Source organism: Peromyscus eremicus, chromosome 1, assembly GCF_949786415.1.
Source record: "Peromyscus eremicus chromosome 1, PerEre_H2_v1, whole genome shotgun sequence".
Classification (NCBI taxonomy): domain Eukaryota; kingdom Metazoa; phylum Chordata; class Mammalia; order Rodentia; family Cricetidae; genus Peromyscus; species Peromyscus eremicus.
This window is the reverse complement of record NC_081416.1, coordinates 132,730,831-132,748,059: the sequence shown is the minus strand read 5'-3', so window position 1 is coordinate 132,748,059 and position 17,229 is coordinate 132,730,831. Positions and strand designations below refer to the sequence as shown.

At 41.0% G+C, this 17,229-nt stretch overlaps 1 protein-coding gene across 10 annotated transcripts in view; it reads right to left on the bottom strand.

Moving 5' to 3' along the window:
• The window catches only part of Tjp1 (tight junction protein 1), an 82,607-nt gene extending 66,184 nt beyond the window's left edge, over positions 1 to 16,423 (bottom strand). For 3 of the 10 annotated variants that reach the window (XM_059273318.1, XM_059273335.1, XM_059273340.1), the window contains exon 1: positions 16,157 to 16,419. In XM_059273318.1, coding sequence (XP_059129301.1) covers positions 16,157 to 16,183 — 27 coding nt within the window. In that variant the 5' untranslated portion in view covers positions 16,184 to 16,419. Of the gene's footprint in view, positions 1 to 16,156 lie in introns of all 10 variants that reach the window. The other 7 variants (XM_059273301.1, XM_059273327.1, XM_059273358.1 and 4 more) reach the window with 5 other exon arrangements.
• Between the last annotated feature and the right edge of the window lie 806 nt (positions 16,424 to 17,229).

Below are 17,229 nucleotides of genomic sequence, written 5' to 3'. Positions count from 1 at the left end.
AAAATATCTAAGTGAACATTTAAGAGTGTTCTTCATGGTGTGAAAAGCAAGAAAAAGCAAAATACCTCTGACCTCGGTATTTATAAATACGTGTTCCAGGAACCAGATGAAGAACATCTGATAGATTGTTTTAAAGTCACAAGCAACACTGCTCCATCCAGTTTCAGTTCTCTGTCAGACTCACTTCCTCTAACTTCATTCCCAGTCATACAGAAAAAGGCTTTTACGTTACACCTATCACAAACATGCATCTACAAAACATTAAAACACAAATCTCAAGTCCCTCATCCCCCCAGAACCATAAAAATCAATCCAAGTTTCAGTGTAGATCCTAGCCAGACCACAGGGTAGCTGAGTTTTTATCTCTCACCATTAATCTCTCACGGAGAAAAGAAATGATCTAAAAGATGAACACTAAAAATTTAAAAGCAAATTTCTTTTGAATTGGGCTAATTGCTCTTGATGGCTTACAGTAATAGTTTCTTTTACTTTTTAAATAAACTAGGGTGCCTAATATGTATTTATTTCTAAAATAGATTTTTCAGAGTTATCAAAATGTAGGGTGAAAGGGGACAGTGCTATGCATGGCATTCTGGGAACATCCCTCATCAGCTATTACTATAAGTGCGTCTTTCACAAGTGAGATCTGTTTCTGTTACAAGGGTATCAGTAGCATCAGAAGACTTTGCGCATCAAGGTGCCAGGGAACCATTTCTCTTTTCCCACAGCAATTTTAATTGAAGATTAATGGCACCTTGGAAAATAGACCCCTATAAAGAAAACCTGCTTCCCTAAATTCAAAGCAACTAGATTGACTTTCCTCCCAAATGAATAAGGGAAGAAAGAGAAAGGATCTCTCTGTTCACTCCCAGAGATAAGAACTGCCAACCTCACCAGCTTTTGTTTCAATCTTCCAATCATGAGCAGCAAAACTTTCTTTTAATAAGACTCCCTTGGACAAAAAGCTGTTTTGTTTTAAACAAAAACTGACCAGATTTTTTTAAACACACATACACACACACCACCACCACCACTAACAACAACAAACCCTCCTCCATCAATGTGACTCAGTGACAGTGATAAGTAGATGCATTAACTCTCAGCAGCTCCACTAAAATACACATAATAAAGCGTCTGCAGTGACTGCCAGTCTGTGCAATCTCAGCTGACATTAACAATGAGAACTGCTTGCATAGCTCTAAACTGGTTTTTCCTGGATCCACTTGGTTAACTAGTAGCAGTGCTACGATGACTTTTTAATCCCTATCAGTCCAAACTGTAAGTGACCTGATAACAGGTACTTTCCTTGGTAACTATCTTATGAAAAGTGTGTGGTTCTCTGCATCGTTGTGATGATCACATAGTTTACATTGTTAGGCAAAGAAAAGCAAGTTACAAAATAGCTTGGGTATTGTCGAATCTAATTTTGTTTCAGTGTAAGTAGGGAGAAGGCTGAAAAGACATGAAAAATGTTCACATTGATCAGCTTGAAATAAAGGGACCATGGGTGGTTTCTATCAGGTGGTTTATCTTTTTGTTCTTTTTCCACTCATACTAAATTGGCAACATATTTCAAACTACATTCACATTCTATTGATACTTGAAGCCTCAAATATTTGCTTCAAGTTGGACTTGTTTTAAAGGTTTCATTTATTAAATTATGAAAATGATTATTAATGAGTGAGAACTGGATCCTTTAGGCTAGGGAGCACAGCCTCTGGGAGAACACCTAAGACATAACAGCCTCTGAAGAGAAACAGAAACCGAGCTGGGGAGGTCTGTTTTCACTGTAAGTCCTTCTGTACTGTTTTATAATGCTCATCTTATTACTTGTGCAAATAAATTTAAGTGCAAACTTCATTTTCATGCTGTAAACTTATTAATCTTTTTTAAAAAAAGAATCATTGTAAAACCTACACAAGGGCCTCTGTTAAACACACCAGTCCCATTCTAAAGTGTTTAGGCTTGTAGGAAACTAAAGAACAGGGGATAATCCGCTAAGCATGATGCTGCTTCTAGTATTCTCTATTAACTATGCAAGATACACAGAAAATGAGCTAGCCCAAAAATAAGAGCAGCACCCAAATCTGTTATAAATTTGAAGTGAGATTTTAGTTTTCCTCACCTATAAGATCAGAAAATTAGACTGAATTATTTCAAGGAAAAAGGTCTTCCCAGTTCCAAAAGTCTATTTATTAAAAAAAGTATACTAAAGGATAGGTTACAAATTCAATAATTAGTATCAAAAGTGACTGCAACTCATGGTTGCTGTATTAGTTTTGCATACACTTCTAAGCTGATATCAACTGCCTAGAATCATCATTTCTAAAGAAGCAAAAAAAGCTTTATTTCAAATCTGCCAAGAGTTTGTTTGGTTTCTTTGTTCTAAGCTCCAGCTGGCAAATACACTACTCAGATCACCAAATCTGAAGGGCTTCCTGCCAACTCTAGATCCTAATTCTAGGCAGTTTCATCACCCTTTAGGCCAACTACAAATCAAGTGGGAGACAGACAGGAGAGCGAACTGACAAGAAAGCTCATTTTCCTATGACTGAATAGTACTATCTGTGAAAGAGGTTGAGGGATGAATAGAGAAACAGCAAATCTCCAGACACATCACACGTGTTGTGACGTAATGTTGAACACTCAATGGAAAAACACTACTAAGTTTTAAATAATTAGACAATTATCTAAATCAGAGTTCATTCAAAAGACTGTAAGTGGAAGGCAGATTGAAGGCAGAAAGATCAGTTAGAGGAGAATTAACCTGAGAAGAAGGGGTGGGGAGCAGCTCTGAAAGGGCAGGCACTAATTACAAATGCAATCTCAGACATGCTTAATTTCAAGTACCAGGAACCATCAGAGCAGAGATACAGGAATTGGGCAAGTAAGTAGGTATACATGTTTGAAAGATCAAGTCTGACATCTAGGGGGCCAGAGAGATGGCTCAGAGGTTGAGAGCCCTGACTGCTCTTCCAGAGGTCCTGAGTTCAATTCCTAGCAGCCACATGGTGGCTCACAACCTTCTATAATGAGATCTGGTACCCACTTTTGGCATGCAGGCATACATGGAGGCAGAACACTGTATACACAATAAATAAATAAATCTTAAAAAAAAAGACTGAGATCTGGAGTAGACAAAGATCTAAGGGCAATCTACAAAGACTGCAGCACTGAAACCAGTATCTAGTTACAAAGGCCTAAGATGACCCCATGGACCACAACTATTTTAGGGGAAGGAAGGAAGGAAGGAAGGAAGGAAGGAAGGAAGGAAGGAAGGAAGGAAGGAAGGAAGGAAGGAAGGATCAAGAGAACCAAACAAGTTGCTGGTGAAAATACATGAAAACCAATAGAGTTAATACAAAACATTATTTACTGTCCAGAGAACACACCAAAATACAAGAACTGAAGATCTCTCAATCTGATAGCAATATACTTTGTTATCTAACATCACAAAAGAAGAAAATCTCCTCCAGGCGGTGGTGGTGCACGCCTTTAATCCCAGCACTTGGGAGGCAGAGGCAGGCGGATCTCTGTGAGTTTGGAGGCCAGCCTGGGCTACCAAGTGAGTTCCAGGAGAGCCAGGGCTGTTTCACAGAGAAACCCTGTCAGGGTAGGTGGTGGTGGTACCACACACAAGAGTTAAAGCAACCTAAACTGTTTTTGCATGGCTCCCAGCCCTCCATTAGGAAAATCAAGTCCTGCTCTTTCTGGGCTCCTTCTGGAAGCAACTCTTCGACCTGAATTGTTCCCACTTTCCCTGGAGCTCTAAAGTTTATTTTTATTTTGTTTTGTGTTTTACTTTTTTTTGTTGTTAGCTTTTTATTCTACCTAAAGTAGAAAACAAGACTACTTCTTGGCATAAGACTGAGTCAGGAACTAAGCAGTATAGGGATGGATCCTGACCCTCTGTGAATTTTCAAATGCACGTTACACTCTACCCACTGCTCTATAGGTGAAGTACACAGATAGGAGACAGGACACGTGTTAGAAGACAGCAGACAGCACAGAGTGGTAATGATCTGGGGTACTGTTCAAATTCTCCAAACAGAGATGCCAAGAGGGAGTGAAAAAAAAACCAATCTCAAGCTCAATGAAGTGAGGTCCTGAAGAGACTCCAGGAGCACTCAGACTCAACAAAATTCACAAATACAAGAAAAAAGCAACTCATTAAATGTAAGAATTCAATAAGTTATTAAATTAATAAATAAATTAAAACAAGCACAGGGGAACTAAAGGATCAAGTTTCAATAGAAATGAAGTGTCAGAAATGTGTCAGAAATGTGTGAACACACTGACAGACAGACAGCGGCAGGAAAACCAACATCTCTACAAATACAGTCTTTCAGAAGTTAATACAGAAAGTCATCTTGAAAAAAGAAAATGGTGCCAATTTTGTAAAAAAGAAAGCATATTTATATATTCACAGGGAAAAGGTTCGCTTTATAATCATATATTTAAATTTCTGTACTTGCCAAAGTGAACAAACACGTATAAATCTTACAACCCACAAAACAACATGAGTTTTGAATTAAGCAGACAAAAGTAGTGTACCAGTTAGAAGTCAGGATAGAGTTACCCTTGTACACAGGCACAGAAGTTGGAAAAAAAACTGAGATATTAGTAAGATTCCTTCTTGCTCCAGAAGCTAGGCAAAGAGGTATATCCAATTTGAAAATTAACTTATATACACCATGATCTTTTTCCTTTAATGTACTGTTACAAATACTTCAAAATAAAGTAACTTGACGATAAAAGTTGTAATGGGATTGATAAAAGTAAATCAAATATAATTTGTCCATTTGTCTATCTTTTTAAAAAAGAAAAACATTGGAACAATACATACAGTACTTTGAAAAACTGGTACATTTTTTCTGGTACTAGTACTGGCAAGGGACTGTTTATTTTGTCTTTCTTATACAAACAGTACCCCTGGGTAACCAAACAGTACATGAAAGGAAGTTTTCCTTAGCTATTCCAGCTAATAAATCACAAAAGAATAAAATTTAAACACCATCATCTGGCGACACCTAGTGTATTAAGAAATCTAGGCAAATGCTTTGTTCAAGCTCATGGGAGGCCTGCCCCTTTCTGAATGGAGACAGAGGAAGAGTGGACGGGAAAGCGGGTAGAAGGGTGGGGGTGGGGGAGACATGGGAGGAGGGAGGGGAAATTGTAGTTGGTATGTAAAATAAATGAAAAAATGTTAATTAAATAAAAAAATCTAAGCAAGCACTTAGCATTTATAAAGCCAGGTGTAGTGACCTATGCCTGTGATCTTAGCACTCAAGGGAAGGATGAGGAGCACGAGTTCAAGACAGCTACAGGCACATCACACCAGAGTTTAAGACCAGCCTGGGCCACGAGAGACTGTGTGGAAGGGGGAGAAGAGAAGAGTGGAAGGAAAGATCTTATAAAAGCAAACCAAAAAATGTTATGTGATAATGGCTTCATTAATTGCTATCTGTACTGAAATGAGAATACATGGGAGATTTCATCATAGTTTCCATTTGAAATGTTTGTCACTTAAAAAAAGAAACTTGAAGGAACTAGAAATCATTTTCTGAGAAGACCCAAACCAAGAGTGCCCCTACCATGACCCTTTGACCAGTTCCTTCAGCAGCTGCCTTCTTCTCCAGAAAAGAAAAAGTACAGGGAATCTTAGAGATAAGCAAGAATCTTACAGGAGCATTTTAAAAGATCATCTAACACAACAAGGAAGGATGCAAGTGTAAAAAAAGTTAACTATTAAACTGCCGGCAGGCAATTGGTATGAGTTCTAAGTGGTAGAAAGATAACATAGGGATCTTGACACTCCTGAGTTCTGACCTAGTTTCTGGGCTCAGGACAAAGCTCTTGAGGAAAAAAGAAACCAATGCTAGACGGGTGAGGGATGGATGTGGGAAACACTCCAGAAAAGGAAGCAGTCCAATCAAAAGCCCAATTCCTAGCAAAATATCTGAATTTATTATATGCTGTGATACTGTATTAAGCTCTGCAAATAACCAGGTACAATCAAATCTGACCAGGCTTCTCCCAGAGCTTATATTCTAATGGGAGACACATATGACCCAAACACTTCCTGACTTAATATATAATCACAGGCTTAAATAAGCACTACCAAGAAAGAAAACCAGTGTCCTAAGAGGAACAGAGAAACCTGGCAGGAAGTGCATGGGAGAACTGAAGAGGGCTGGAAGAGATGCCTCAGATGTTAAGTAAGCATGCTTACAGCTCTTTCAAAGGACCAGAGTTAGGATCCAAATAGCCATCTCAAGGAGCTCACGACCACCTGGAACTCCAGCTCCAGGGGGATCTGACACCTTCTGGTCTCTGTGAGAACCCCCCCCACACACACACACACAGAGGCATGGACAGTTTAATAAATGAGAAGTGGAAAGCAAAGTCTGTCAACAGAGGGCAAAGAGAAAGAGAAAGATGAGGTCATTCAAGTGGACTACAGCCCAACAACCCAGTAACAGTTTACTGACCACGTTACCGATCTCGATCTTTTACTACCTAAAGCCAGAGAACATAGAAACTAGAATGAGTGAATGTTCGGGTGCACTTTAGAAGACGTAGTAGAGAAACTAACCATAACACTTAGATTTTGAAAAGATTACTTTTACAGCTCAGAACAGCACGGACTAGAAGACACAAAGACTTAGGAGCCAGAGGATGAGGAGGCGTGCTGTGAAATGCTGTCTTCTGGACTCATAAACTCATGGCAGCTGTGGTATTTGCACAGAACCAAGTATGGGTAGGTGAGGGGCTCATGAGACTCTACCTTAGCTGAAGAGCTATTGGCTGCTGGAGGAGGGGAAGTTGTTTTTCTTGGGAGGTGTGGTCACTGGTAGGTTGCCTGTGCCTTCGCAAATACCCCCCAACCTATACATACAATCAGCACTAACTGGACTCAATGAATTACAAAGGGGGTAGGGGTGGGCTGAGGGTAGGGAGATTTGGGCTGACTATGATCAAGATACAGTGTGTGTGAGTGTGTGTGTGTGTGTGTGTGTGTGTGTGTAAAACTATTAAAGGACAAAAAACGATTCTTTATTTTGGAAAAACTAAATCTAAGATATTCTTCAGAAGGCTACTTTAGCACTCCAAAGAAAGTACGTGTGTATGTTACATATGTGAAGAGGGAAGGTAGTAAGTGGTAGAAAATACAGGTAGACTACAATGAAAAGATCAGATGTGCTCAACTGGTTAAAAAACTGAAAGACTTGATAATCAATCACTCACCACTAAGGTGACTATCCAAACTGAGTCATATACACTGGATTTCTAATGCACTTCAAAACCTCTATTGCCTAATTCATTAAACCAGGCTGTAGCTCTTAACGATAATGCAAGATAGTTTTCCTAAGTATCTCAAGAGCCCAAGCACCTCTTCTGAAACTAAAAAATAACTCACTGAATTGAATCTACTTATCTACAGAATGAATTTTGTAAATAAATAAGCTCAATCGTAATTCCTACATGGCTTTCTCCAATATTAAAATGGGCTTCATTTACAATGTTTTAAAAAGATGTGTCAATCATGGTAACTTATGTGCTAGGTTCTCAGTGGAACTATACAACTATCTGAGCTGGGTACTGTTTGCCTTTCCTACTCCTGCATGCTTTTAAATAGGTGAGACAGTAGCAAATGGCAGATAGATCCCCAAAATTCAAAACCTAGACCCTAAACTCAGTAAGTGAAAGAAACTTAAGCTTATTCAATGACTGACTCTCTCTCTCTCTCTCTCTCTCTCTCTCTCTCTCTCTCTCTCTCTCATATATATATTTATTTATTTATTTATTTTAGTTTTTCGGGACAGAGGTTTCTCTGTGTAGCTTTGTGCCTTTTCTGGAACTCACTCAGTAGACCAGGCTGGCCTGGAACTCACAGAGATCCACCTGGCTCTGCCTCTTGAGTGCTGAGATTAAAGGTGTGCACCACCACCACCGCCCGGCTGACCATATTTTTTAAGAACTTATCATACTGGACTTCTTGCTGTATAAAATCTGGCCTGCTGATAGGTACATAGTGTTTACATGGTTTTCCACTTTATAATTAATTTATGGACATTTGCCTAATGCATTTTTATACATTAATGCTATGTTTCACAATAAGAAGATTAAAAAATTACCTGGGCTGGCTAGCTTTAAGTCAAAGCATTTATGTCAAAATCCAGATTTATAACCTGTTTTGAAAAACTGGAAGATCTGGCTTGTCTGACCCCAGGAAAGGGACCAGCTGGAGCTTCAGTAGCTGCTTCCTTCACTGCAGCTTGTTCCCAACAAATACAGTAGTAGGATGCTTCCAGCTTCCATGACTCATCCTACTTGTCCAGTCTAAGACTCACCTAACACATACGAATGTTCGTCTGATGCTCATTGAGAACACAGGAGCATTTAAATGTACACGTTTGAGTTATAATCAGATGTGTGACTAACTATAGCAAATGAATTAGCCTTGGATTCTTCACCTGTAAAAGGATCCTTCACCTGTAAAAGAGATTAATAGTACCTAATAGGACTCTAAACATCAAATAAGCATATCTATGAAACACTAAGTTCAGTATATGTGAGTCAGCACTCAACATAAATGCAGAATCTATTTTCAATGCCCACTCATTTCCAATTTTACAGGCAATATAGTGTCAGTACAGTACATTTTTGTTTGATTAAATAGTCCAGTACAAATAAAAAAATTACTAAGTCTTCTAAAGTCCTTTTCTATGATACTACTGAAAAAGATTTACATTTTGAAAGCCAGATCTGTTTTAGATGTTTTTGTCTAAAATACATCTACCTCTTGATTGGAGATTTCAATAGTCTTACCAGAATCAAGTAAGGGGATGCCCACTATAGATTTAAGATTTAATCATATAATATTCTCAAAATTAAAACCAACCAAAAACGGCTCTCATACAACTGTTAGAACTCATAGCTGGAAATTTTGTTCAGATAATTCATTTTGCACAATATTCAACCAGTACAAAACCACAACTTAACCTACGTTTTCCCCCCAAAGTCAATAAGGCAAGAAGTCTTTCTACAATAAAAGTCTACGAAGGACAGGCTAACTACAGTGGATAGTCTTGTAATCCCTGCACTCAGGAGGTGGAGGCAGAACTGAGTTCAAAATCAGTCTTGGCCATATAACACGTCTGAGGTCAGCCTAGATGGATCAAGTTGTCCAAGATAGTCTGGAACTCCTTATATAGATGAGGATGACCTTGAGCTACTGACCCTCAGGCCTCCACCTTCCCAGAGATGGGATTACAGGCATGCATTACCACACCCACTTTATGCAGTACTAGCGATTGAACACTGGGCTTTGTGCATGCTAGACAAGCAAGCACTCTGCCAACTGAGAGATGCACCCAGCCCCAAATTCTTTGGTTTTTACACAATGAATTACAAGTTTTAAAACTGATCATTACATTATAGAGCAGCTGAATACTATAAACTTCTGTGTTTTTGTTTTTCAAGACAGTGTTTCTCTGTGTAGTCCTGTCTGTCCTGGTATAGAACAGGCTGGCCAGCCTCTGCCTCAGAGATCAGCCTCGGAGGTCCCATGCCTTTGCCTCCCAAGTACTAGGTTTAAAGGCATGTGCCTCCACCACCCAGTTACACTAGAAACTTCTAAAGAGCACAGAACTAAACCAAAATGTACTCAGTGTTAACAAAAACAATTAGTCATTCTTGGTATCCTTCTAAGTTCCAGATTTAAGAGATTTAATTAGCCAGCAGTGGTGGTGCACACCATTAATCCCAGCACTCAAAGACAGAGGCAGGCAGATCTCTTGAGTTCAAGGCCAGCCTGGTTACAGAGCAAGTTCCAGGACATCCAGGGCTACACAGAGAAACCATGTCTCAAAAACAAAAAACAAGCAACAACAAAAAGATGTAATTGTGGGGCTGGAGAGATGGCTCAACTGTTAAGAGCACTGCTGCTCTTCCAGAGGACCTGCGTGGCTGCTCACAACTGTCTGTAACTCCAGTTCCAGAGAATCCAACACCCTCCAACAGACATACATGTAGGCAAAACATCAATGCACTTAAATAAATAAACTATTTAGAGAAAAGATTTAACTATAAATATAACACATATTCAGTCATCTGAAATTGTTTAAAAAGCTGATGTGGTAGTTCACACCAGTAACACCAGTACTTGGCAGTGGGGAGGGGAGACACTGAATTCAGGGCTAACCTCAGCTACATAATCAGTCTGAGATCAATCTCAGTTTTATGAAAACTCACCTCAAAACAATAACAAAAACGTTCTTTTAAACACTAGCACCAATATCAAAACAGTGAAAACTCCTAAAAGAAGAAAAATGAGTTTTTTATTTTATTTTATTTTCTGAGACAGGGTCTCTCTGTGTAGCTCTCTCTTTGGCTGTCCTGAACTCACTCTGTAGACCAGGCTGGCCTCCAACTCACAAAGATCTGACTGCCTCTGCCTCCTGAGTGCTGAGATTAAAGATGTGCACCACCACCACCACCTGGCTGAAAATGGAAATCTTTATCTTCGGAATGTACTCTTTTAAAAAAATAAAACTTAAAAGATTTCAGCAGACTGAAACAAACTTACTTGAAACTTTGGTTCCTCGTTACTACCCACAGAACATATCCTTTGTGTGCATGGTAAACTCAAGTGAGTTCATGTGTCAGCCAATCGACTTCCTCGTATTCTGCCAGCACACAAACATCTTGTTCCGACACATAACTAAAATGCACCTGAGACAAAATCTAACAACATGCTATCTTTCAAAGATTTAGTACGACAAGTGCAACAGCTCAGGGCCTATTTATACCACCAACGGGGTATTTTAAGGTCCAAAGTTTGGCACCACTGGCTTTACAGTGAACTGTACAGCTAATCATTCAGAATTCAATCATTTTATCCATTTTTGGGTTATAAAATGAAATTTCTGACTCACACCCTTCATACCTACCCAAGCTTCTCAGTCATTATTAAGAATTTATCTGCGTAAGAAGAAATGGAATAGTTGGCCCATAAAGGAGCAACCTGAAGCCACTCTTCTCTGTACTAAATAAATTAAGCAGCACTCTAGGTCAAAGATAGCCAAAGGTCTAGTTTTATTGTTGGCTTACAAAGGAAACGCTACTCAGAAACAGAGGAAGAGTAAGTCTGAAACTTGGTCAGCTCTCCTAATGGCTATCTCTTTCCACCAGATGAAATGTTGTCAAACTTACAAGATGTTTGGTTTTTTGTTGTTGGTGGTGGTTTTTGGTTTTGTTTTTTTGTTTTTGATATTGCCTATCAAAGTTCGAAGTCAAAGACAAATTCCCGTCAAATATTTCAGGAGTATCTTTCTAAACAGAAACCCTCTTTTAATTTTAATTGACACTTGATAAAGCTCTGCTAACAACGGTTAGTTAGCAGTGCTGCCCCGCTCTCCCTCACCCCCAGCTTGTCATCCATTACGAGGTGGCTCTGTGGGGACTTGGAGTGAGTGTGAATGAAGGCTTTGCAGGCCTGGAATCTTCTGCAGCTACACAGGAGGACAGATGTCACAGGAATTTAAAGCTGGACTCCTGTCTCTCAGCAGACTGAATTACTAACACATGAGAGCTAGATCAAGAAACAAAATTAGCCGGGCGGTGGTGGCGCACGCCTTTAATCCCAGCACTCGGGAGGCAGAGCCAGGCGGATCTCTGTGAGTTCGAGGCCAGCCTGGGCTACCAAGTGAGTCCCAGGAAAGGTGCAAAGCTACACAGAGAAACCCTGTCTCGAAAAACAAAAACAAAAACAAAAACAAAAAAAAACAAAAAAAAAAGAAACAAAATTATATCTCCTAAATTTTTATCAAAACTATTATTTTGAGACACCCCCCCAAAAAAGATTTTAAAAAATTAGGTTTTTTTAAAAAAAGATATTTCCATAACAGCACAGTGATCTTATTTATCCTGATTTACTCTTAACAACTACACTGAACTTACATTAGGTCTCTAAATAGAAAAGGATTAGAGAACAGGTAAGTCAGAGGTAGAATCCCAATTCTAGGATTAAAAAAAACACACACACAAAACAAAACAAGCGAAGCTACTGTAATTTTCCCCTCAAAGCAAACAAGAAATACTATAAATAGCCATCACAGCCCTAAAAGTCGCAGATTGGTTCATGATCCTTAACTACTGGTGAGTGAGGCTGACATTAACACCGCAGCAGGCAAGAGGGAGCATTAAGTCTTCCTCAAATCTGAAATAACAGTTCACTGTACAAGCTCCTACCATGAGGACATCCACTGGGGAAAAGAGCACTGTATCAGTACGTTATGAAGCTACACAATGCAGTGAGGACTACCAGCCAATTTACATGAATTAAAGCTTTAATGAATGGCATCTAAAATGCTGAACACAGCTACACACTTAAAAGCCTGTGTCTAAAATACTACATTCTGGTGAAAACTACTGTACAAAGTGAGCAAAGGGGAGTGGGGGGTATCACTATAACGAAGATCACAAATGGTGGCAGACTCAATAAAGCGAAAATCTTAAGCTTCAAGTGAGTTTTTACTTTACTCTTGAAGTATATGAAGCAAATACTCACTGATCAGTTAAGTACCAAATTAAAACTTGTTTAACAGTTCCTCAGCAAACAATCCCTGTCCATAAAGACTGATGTAACAAGTTTTGCACATTACCTTAGATATTTTGTGCAGTTCAGTTTCAAAAATGTTCAGCTATTGAAAAAACTCACTGTGCCTCACTTGGTATAGATTCCTGAGAATTCTCACAATAAACAGAGTAATGGTTTAAAAAAGAAAACTGTAAATCATTACTATACCCATCTACATTATTTCAGATATAGCCACTAGGAAAAACAAAACTGTTTCTCAGATACAAACATTTCATTACACAGCAAAACACTAAGATAGCCAAGGAGGGCACAATAACGTTTACTGTTTCTTCCAAAGTGATACAACTTGAAATTCCAGAAGCCATTCAACTCCCTTCAGCCACTTTCTGTGGGTCAGCCAATGAAAATGTTCCTAGTAATTACTAATACTATTTTCTTCCTTAATTAAGCATTATTTGGTAAGGCAGAGAATCATCCCCAAATTTCCGTTTTCAACTTTCAAACACTGTTATCAAGTACAGTAGTAAGCAAAAACTCACTGCAAATTCAGATGCCCATCATACACACAGAAAACGGCTTTTCCCTTTACTTGCTGAATATCATGCAGAGAGAACCCCTTTTCAAACACTCATGGATGCACTGCGCGCGTGCGCGTACACTTGTGCTTGTGTCTCCCTACACTTTTTCCCTAGTGTTCTGTCACTTATTTTTCTCAAACACTTCAAATGTCATGAGGGGCAGGGAAGAAAGGATGGCTTAGTGGATAAAGGTGCTTGCATCTCAGATGCAAGACTGACCAACGCCACAAAACTGTCATCCACTGGGTCACCACAGCATGTGTGTGCTCTCATCAGAAACCCACAATAAATAGCAACAACAAAAAGATTCATCTGGATTTTGTTGTTGTTGCATATGCGGCAGGAAAGAAACATTTTTAAAAGAAGGTATCAATCCGTCTTTGTAGTTTTATTTATTGAATAATGGATTCTTTCCCAATAATCTATATTTAGTTTGACATATATATTCATGGTTTTCCCTTTTGCTGGGCTAACGGTGACTAGGCAAACTGTTTCCACTTCACAGCATTACTGTGAGAATTAAAAGAATTACCCATACAGAACTAACAGCACATATAAAAAGTCGATCGCAATCACTAACAGCTGTGTGGCTCCAGTCTATTCCTGAACCAATAACCTTCTTTAAACTACTCTGAATTTGGGGTCGGGGATTTAGCTCAGTGGTAGAGCGCTTGCCTAGCAAGTGCATAGGCCCTGGGTTCGGTCCTCAGCTCCGGAAAAAAAAAAGAAAAAAAAAAAAAAAACTCTGAATTTATAATAAATTAGATTTTCTGAAAGGACTTTCTCCCTCCATTCATTTATGTGGTAAGATAAACATCTTATCAAGCTATCATGTTTTCTATAACGTCACACTGGAATTATACTTGGAACAGCACTGCACTCAATTTGGGGACCACAGGTAAGTTCTTTGACTCTCTTCACTCAGAGTTTTATGGCACTGTCTTGAATTTGATGTCCTCCACCTAAATTCGGGCAACAAACCATTATTTGTTGTATTTATTCTTAAGTATAGGCTTTGGAGGAAGATTTTAATGGTGTATATCAGAATTTTAAATGAACTCTTAGACATAAAAATTTCATTTTTTAAGAATTTGCCATATAGTAGTAAGTGTACAGATACAAAAATGTAAATACAATCATATAGTATACTCAGTGCAATAACAATATCCTGGAAGCAAGCCAAACATCTCCTCAAAAAGGCAATGAGGACCTGAGCAGCAAGAGGAAAACCACTGAACCATTACAAAAATACAGAATCAAAAGTATTGGCTCAGTCACAAGTTCTACAACTGCTGTGCTAAAAACAGAAGAGCAAGCGGCAAAATTAGTGTCTGCACAATTTTTTACCGGGTAGGAGAAAGAAAAGCACCCTATGTAAAGCACTGATGGAGCCGGACTCTTCAGCATTTTTGATTCCCTCAGAACAATAAATGTGACTTAGGGAAACAACTGGTTAGCACTGCATTTACCTGCTCATTTATGGTAGGTCTAGTTTTACTAAGACTTCAAAGTGCGCCCCAATACAGCATCCAAGAAAATAACCCTTCAATTCCCAGCTAATCATGCAAATATTTAACTAAAAAGGCTTTACCATGTTCCATAAAAATCTCAATATCATAATTTATGTGTAAAAACACACCTTTTAAATCACCTTGCCATAGCAAGCTATTGGAAACACTTCTCTTGTAATAACACTTTCCAAGTGTGTTGTCTTGAATAACAAGTACCAGGGCTCACACTTTGAAACAAAGTGACATTCTGTGTAATATGGCAACAAAGTCTTTCGTCCCAGGAAAGGAAGTCCCAGCAAAGGTAAATAACATGTTTTATAAGTAACAAATGTTGCAATGATTCTAGTTTTTGGACCCAGTCTTAACATTTAGATGGTTCATCAATGTATGTTCAAAAAAGATACAAACTAAATTATTCCTAAAGGAAGAATACTCCATTCCTTAAAATAATCTATTCAACTACTAACTGCTAACTACTGCCAGTCAAAAGACATGGTCCTGTTAAGAATGCAGACGCTTCCTTCATCTGCTCCCAAAGGTTATGATTAAGTATTTCAAATAAAAAAATACATAAAATCACCACTTGTTTTAAACTGTATTTTAAGTAATAAATTTTTAAGGGAGTTTTTTTTTCACTCATCACATTTTGTATTCCTGTCATTGTTTAAAAGAGCAAGCACTTTAAGATGTTTTAAAAGAATTAAAATGTACAAAAGAAGAGGAGTCTAACTCGTTTTTAAATTTTTTTAGGTTAATGTAGTACTTAATGATATAAGACATGTTGTGTCAAGAAACACACTTCAAAACACACAGGAAAAATGAATCGGGAAGTTGTTTTGTGCAGAATTCGCCGGGTATTTTTTGTTGTTGTTTGAATCCATCTTACTGTCCATGTGTAGGGACACTTTTGTGATACTTCTGAAAAGTTGAAATTCAAGTGTTAAGAACTTTCCTCCTTCTGTTGCCTCGCACAAATAATAAACCTCAAAATAAACCTTAGCTACTCTCGAGCTGAGTGAGTGTTTTGCTGTCTCAAAGCTTTATCGCTGCCATGGCGCATACCGCAGCGGGTGACATCAGAACGAAACTACAGGGTTTCGCCGGGTACCAACCACTCCTCCAGAGACAGCCCCGGCGACCCACCGGCCTGCCGCAGGTGACACCCCTGGGTCTCCGCGGACACGCTCTCGGGGACCTGAGAACCCTCACCCGGGGCGACTTTCCCAGGCGCGAGACCTGTTGCACGTCGCCTCCCAGCGCGAGCCGGAGCCAGGCACCGGCAGCCGTGCACCTGCCCCGGCGGCGGGCGCGCCCCCAGCCCGCCCTCCTCCCCTCCCTCCCCGCCCCGCCACCGTCGTCCCCGGCTGCCGCCCGCGGGGAGGGCGGGGCGAGGACCCCCCGCCGGTCCCCCCGGTCCCCCCCGGCGCCCCGCCCGCAGCCCCGCCGGCCGGGAGCCCTCTCACCTTAGCGGCCGCGGCCCTGGCGGACATCTTGTCTCTCTCGGCGCCGCGCGAGGCTCCTCGGACCCGAAACTCCGCGCCGCCGGCCCGCCCGCCCGCTCCTCACGCCACCGTCCGCATAAACATCTCCCGGGGACGAGCGGGGCAGGGGCGGGGGCGGCCGGAAAGGCCCGGCCCACGGGGAGGGGATTCAAGTAGGACAAAAGTCCGGGAAGCGTCCGCCCCGCCCGGGCTTCTCCGCGGGGCACACCCGGCCGCCGGCTCGGCCTCCGCCGCCCTCGGCCCGCTCGCCGCCCCGCAGCACCGGGACCCCCGGCTTGTCCCCTCCGCCCTCGGGCGTCTCCTCAGCAGCCTGCTCCCGCACCTAACTTCCCCGGAACGCGCGGCCGCCGAGAGACGTGCCGTCGGCGGGCAGAGCCGTCGCGGGCAACTCCGGCAGCCACGCAAAACCTGCCGGACAGGGCCACTGAGCATGCCCAGCCGGCGGGGGCGGGGCCTCGGCGGGGGGCGGGGCCAGGCCGGGTCCGACCCCCGCGCGGAAGGAAAAGCTCAGCTCTCCAAGTAACTTGCTAGGCGGTTTCCGCTGCCGCGCGAACCATCCTGTTTGGTTTTTTTTTTTTTTTATCAAAGATCCGGCAGAATTCGCCCCCGGGAACCACCAACCCTTGTGTGCCAAAGCTTTTCGACTCCCTACGGAGACTTGTCGACTCTCTCCTCAGCCAGCCTCCCCGCGATCAGTCCCACGCAGGAGTGTGGCAGGAAAGACGGGCCTGGCCAATACCTGACTGTGGTTTCCTTAACCTCGCAAGTAACAATGGTCACAACTGTCACCACGTGTCTGAGCATTGTTACCCTATTGAAGGGAGATGTGTTTTTGTTTAAAGTACATCAGAAGCGTTCTAGCAGGCTCAGAACTAGTCAACTGCCTTAAATAAACCAAGTTACAGATCTGGGCGCTGAGGGGAACAACCATCCAGTGATAATCCCGGCCACTTTCTCCTGTCTCCCTAGACATTTTGGGCTATCAAGATTGCTGAGATTCTTGGTCCCTGAAGAGATAGATCAGGCTGCCCGCT